At 64.5% G+C, this 4268-nt stretch overlaps 1 protein-coding gene across 1 annotated transcript; it reads right to left on the minus strand.

Annotated features, from left to right (window-relative positions):
- Positions 1-1289: 1289 nt before the first annotated feature.
- LOC105570430 (proteoglycan 4-like) lies at positions 1290-3589 on the minus strand (the record flags this gene model as incomplete). Its single annotated transcript, XM_012027620.1, has 3 exons — positions 2836-3589; positions 2214-2646; positions 1290-1891 (listed from the first exon to the last, which is right to left on the minus strand). Coding segments are annotated over exons 1-3 (1789 nt in total), but the record flags the coding sequence as incomplete, so codon positions are not given.
- Between the last annotated feature and the right edge of the window lie 679 nt (positions 3590-4268).

A 4268-nucleotide genomic window follows, 5' to 3' on the forward strand; every position in this document is an offset into this window, starting at 1 on the left:
AAATCACAGGGCACCCGGGGGTGGGCGCGGGCTGGAGACCCGCGACCCACCCGCCCCCACAACACCAAGGGGGCGCGGCGGGGGCCTGGTGGCACCCCTGCCGCATAACGTGTAAGGAGGAGAAGGCTGGCATGGGCCTAGGTCTCCCCTCTTAAAGGGGAGACGAAGACTGAGCGCGTAAACAGCGTGGTGCGGGGGTCATCCGGAGTTTTGCGTTGAAGTACCCGGATGGCCCCTCCGAAGCGCGATGAGGTGGCCACTCCCGGTGGTTTTAGTGCGGTAGGCGTCTCCGTTGCACTACTGGCTCTGGGCCATCTTCCCAGGTGCCAGGGAGACGAGTCCCACACACCACCCGTCTCTCTCTCCAGGAGAGACGGGTGACGGTCCATGAGGATTTCCACCGGGTCAAAAAAAAAAAGGTTAACCCTAAGATCCCCCTCGTGGTAGGCCACCTTGTCGTGGTGAGGGGGCTTGTAGGCGGGCGTCTGTCTGGAAGCCGTCGGTGCCGCTTTAGGCATCGGGGGTTTCCGGGACGGGCGCTCGTCGACTAAGAGCCTACCCTTCCCCTGAAAAGGGGAAGCAGGGAGCCCGGCGACTCCGGTCTCGGCTGCCTCGACGAGAGTCGAGACAGAACCGAGACCACTCGCCGGTAGGGGATGAGGTACCCCGACTGCAAACCTCCGGCTGCTGGGGCCGTTAGGGGGGAGCTTGCTCCTCCCACCAGCCATGTGGGGGAGAGAATCTCAGACGCCATTGCACGCCGGTGTTCCGGCAGGCGTCTGAGATTCGGGGGGAGGCCACCGTCACCCATTGCACGCCGGTGATTCGGCAGGGGGGCGGTGGCAAGGGGGCTTCTCCGTCAGCGGGCTCGTCGTGGACGGGTCCGCGGGCGGAGGAGGGCCGGACCCCGGAGGTACTGGGACGCGGTCCTAGCCGAAGGGCGGGCCGGAAGACGTGGCCTCCCCGCGGTTGACTCGGACGTGGTCCGTGTCTTTCGGGGGGAGGGGCCGGACCTCCGCGGTAAACTGGCACCCGGGATCCGCGGAGTGGGATGGCAGTCAGAGACTGGGCGGCAATCAGTCGCTCAGCACCGGCCTATCTCCGTGAACTCGTCAACCCTGTGTCTGGGGCCGACGTCCCGTTGCTGGGGCGTGCGGCCTGGCATATGGGGGGGCGAGGGAGTGGAGGCAGGAGGGAAGAGGGATAGTTCCCTCGCGGTTGGGTCGGACGTAATCCGGCCCTTCCGGGAGGGGGCGAGGCCCCGGGTACACGTCGGGTCGGTGACCCGCCTCGCCCGGTTGGCCCGGCATAGACGGGGGATCGGGGCCGCTCGGACGTTTCCGAGGCGGGGCCCGGTCTCCCGGAGAACCCCGGGGGCCGCTGGGACGTATTCCCAGGCAGGGCCTCGGGGTCCGTGGGGTTGGTCGGCAAGCCTGCCGGCGGTTCCCCCGGCAACAGGTGCCCGTACGCCCAGACGGCGTACGCGGCGACGGTGTACAAGACTGGATCGGAGGACACGTCGTCGTCGGCCAAGGAGTGCAGCGCGTACAGCGAGGCCAGGTGCGTCGCGATCGGCCCGATGTACCTCGGCGGGTACCACGGGTGGACGAACCGTACGTCCCGGTCGTCGGCCTCGTCGTCCAGCAGCCTGACGCGGATCACGCCCTTCTCGGCCGCGCTCAACTCGGCGCTGGCGACCATGTGCCGGAAGGTGTCGTAGGACGGTGCTGTGCAGCGGCAGGTCCCGCAGCGCGGGCGAGTCCGGGTCCAACTGGAGGAGGACCCACAGACGCTCGCCTCCGAAATCGCCCAGGGGAAACTCGAACCACGTACGGCCGCGCACGATCTCTTCTCCTCTGGCGACGAAGGTGGGCTCTCGCGCGGCGTGAAACTTGGAGCGGTTGTCCAGGTAGGCCAGCAGTTTGACGTTGCGGGACTCTTTCATCTGCGTGGCGTCGAGGCACAGATTGAAGCCGGCGCCGTCGCGATCGAACGGCCTCGGGCTTCGGGCGCACGCCAGTATCGAGTCGACGTCGCGACGAACGTGCATCCTCGTGTCCTTGTCGAGTTCGTAAGTCGTCGGATTTAGGTACAGGAGGATCGGATGTAGCGGCTCCTCCCGCTCCTCGGGCTCCCTCAAGTCCGCCCACTCGTCCTCCTCCTCGTCCGACGACGTCGACGACGACGGCGGTGACGGCGGTGACGGCGGCGACGGCGGCGACGGCGGCGACGGCGTTGGCGGCGTTGGCGGCGTCGGTTGCGGCGTAGGCGGCCGCGGCGGCGGCGGCGACGTCGGTGTCGGTGGTGGCGTCGGTGACGACGCCAGTGGCGGCGGTGTCGTCGGTATCGGCGACGGTATCGGCGACGGTATCGGCGACGGTATCGGTTGTCGTAGCCAAGGAATATCCACCGTCTCTATAGAGACGATTTGTGGTTTCCTCGATACCACCGGCGGCGGCGGCGGCGACGGCGGCGACGCGGACGTTGGCGGCGTCGGTTGCGGCGTAGGCAGCGGCGGCGACGTCGGTGACGGTGCCGGTGTCGGTGTTGGTGGTGGCGTCGATGACGACGCCAGTGGCGGCGGTGTCGTCGGTATCGGCGACGGTATCGGTTGTCGTCGTCGTAGCCAAGGAATATCCACCATCTCTATAGAAACGATTCGTGGTTTCCTCGATACCACCGGCGGTGGCGGCGGTGTCGTCGGTCGTCGTGGCCGAGGGGGGGGAACCACCGCCTCTCTCGTTGCGACAACGTCGTCGTCCTCGTCCTCCTCCCCCTCCTCCTCCTCCTCCTCCTCCGTCACTGTCGCCAGTGGATCAACCGAGCGCGACTCGCCGAGATCGCCAACGACGGCGGCTTCTTCCTCTTCGCGTTCCGGCGACGACGTTGGTGGTGGTGGTGGTGGTGGTGGTGGTGATAGTGATGGTGATGGTGGCGTTAATATCGGTAGAACCTCTCTCGTTGCGACTACGTCGTCGTCCTCCTCTCTCACTATCGTCAGTAGTGGTTCGGCCGAGCGCGACTCGGTCAGATCTACGACGGCTTCTTCCGGCTCCTTCTCTTCTTCGCGTTCCGTCGACGGCGTCACGCACAGCCCTTCTAGGCTGTTCAAGATATGGAAAACGTCGTCGTCGTCCTTCTCCTTGTCCAAAATCAGCGTCAGTGGTTCGCCCGTGTAGCGCGACACGCCGAGATCGACAAAAACGACGGTTTCTTCTTTCTCATTACGTTCCGGCGACGACGTTTGTGGTGGTGGTGGTGGTGGTGGCGACGGCTGCGGCGGCGTTACACGCAGCCCCTCTAATTCCTCTACGAGGACAACATCGTCGTCGTCATCGTTCTCTTCCTCCTCCATTACCACCGTCAGTGGTTCGGCCGAGCGCGACTCGCTGAGATCGATAACTTCTTCCTCCTCCTTCTCATCCTCTTCGTAAACGAGACGCAACGAGCAGCTCTCCTCGTAGCTCTCGTCGACGCAAACGAACTCATCCTCCTCGTCGTCGTCGCTGGTGTGGCGGCTGGCTCTCCACAAATTATCGAGGAATCTCTCGTGTCTGGCCTGGCTCCTCCCTCGGCTACACTCGTTCATCCTCTCCAGAACTGGCGACGATCGCCGGCACATCGTCGACCGTCTTCTCCGTTCGCGACATGATCGCTCGCTCTGAATCGCTCTCTCTCTCTCTCTGAATCGCTGTCGCGAAGGCACAGTCTACGGCAAAACTAGCTCTCTGTCGGCAGGTATCTCCGTGTCACGCTGTTGATACCCCGCGCAAGGTTCTAGAAGAGAGAAAACGAAACATTAGTACAAAGAGAGTGGGGGGGCGGTACCTAGGGCCCAACGAGCGCACCTGGTGAAGAGAGCCAGGGCCCAGCGAGCGCGCACCTAGGAAGGGAAGGAAGAGTTTACCGCTCGCTTGCCGAAAACGTAATGAATTTAGTACGCGCGAGGCAGCTCCTTATATACACCCGTCGCGAGCCCCCCACCGTTTTCCACACGCGAGTACGATCGCACCGCCTGGCGGCGGTTCGTCCGACTACTAAAGCGTGTACGCGCCTCCCCGAAACCTATGGGGGCCCCCCGACGAGCCGCTCTCTACCGAACGAGATCGCGCGCGCGTGCAGTCTTACACGGAAGAGAGAAGCGAACGACTCACTTGCCGAAAACGTAATGAATCTAGTACGCGCGAGGCAGCTCCTTATATACCCCCGTGGCGGCCCCCACTCCTTGTTCCACGCGCGTGTACGATCGCGCTGCCTGGCGGCGGGTC

This window comes from Vollenhovia emeryi, unplaced genomic scaffold (genome assembly GCF_000949405.1).
Source record: "Vollenhovia emeryi isolate VEMERY1.0 unplaced genomic scaffold, V.emery_V1.0 DF942037.1, whole genome shotgun sequence".
Classification (NCBI taxonomy): domain Eukaryota; kingdom Metazoa; phylum Arthropoda; class Insecta; order Hymenoptera; family Formicidae; genus Vollenhovia; species Vollenhovia emeryi.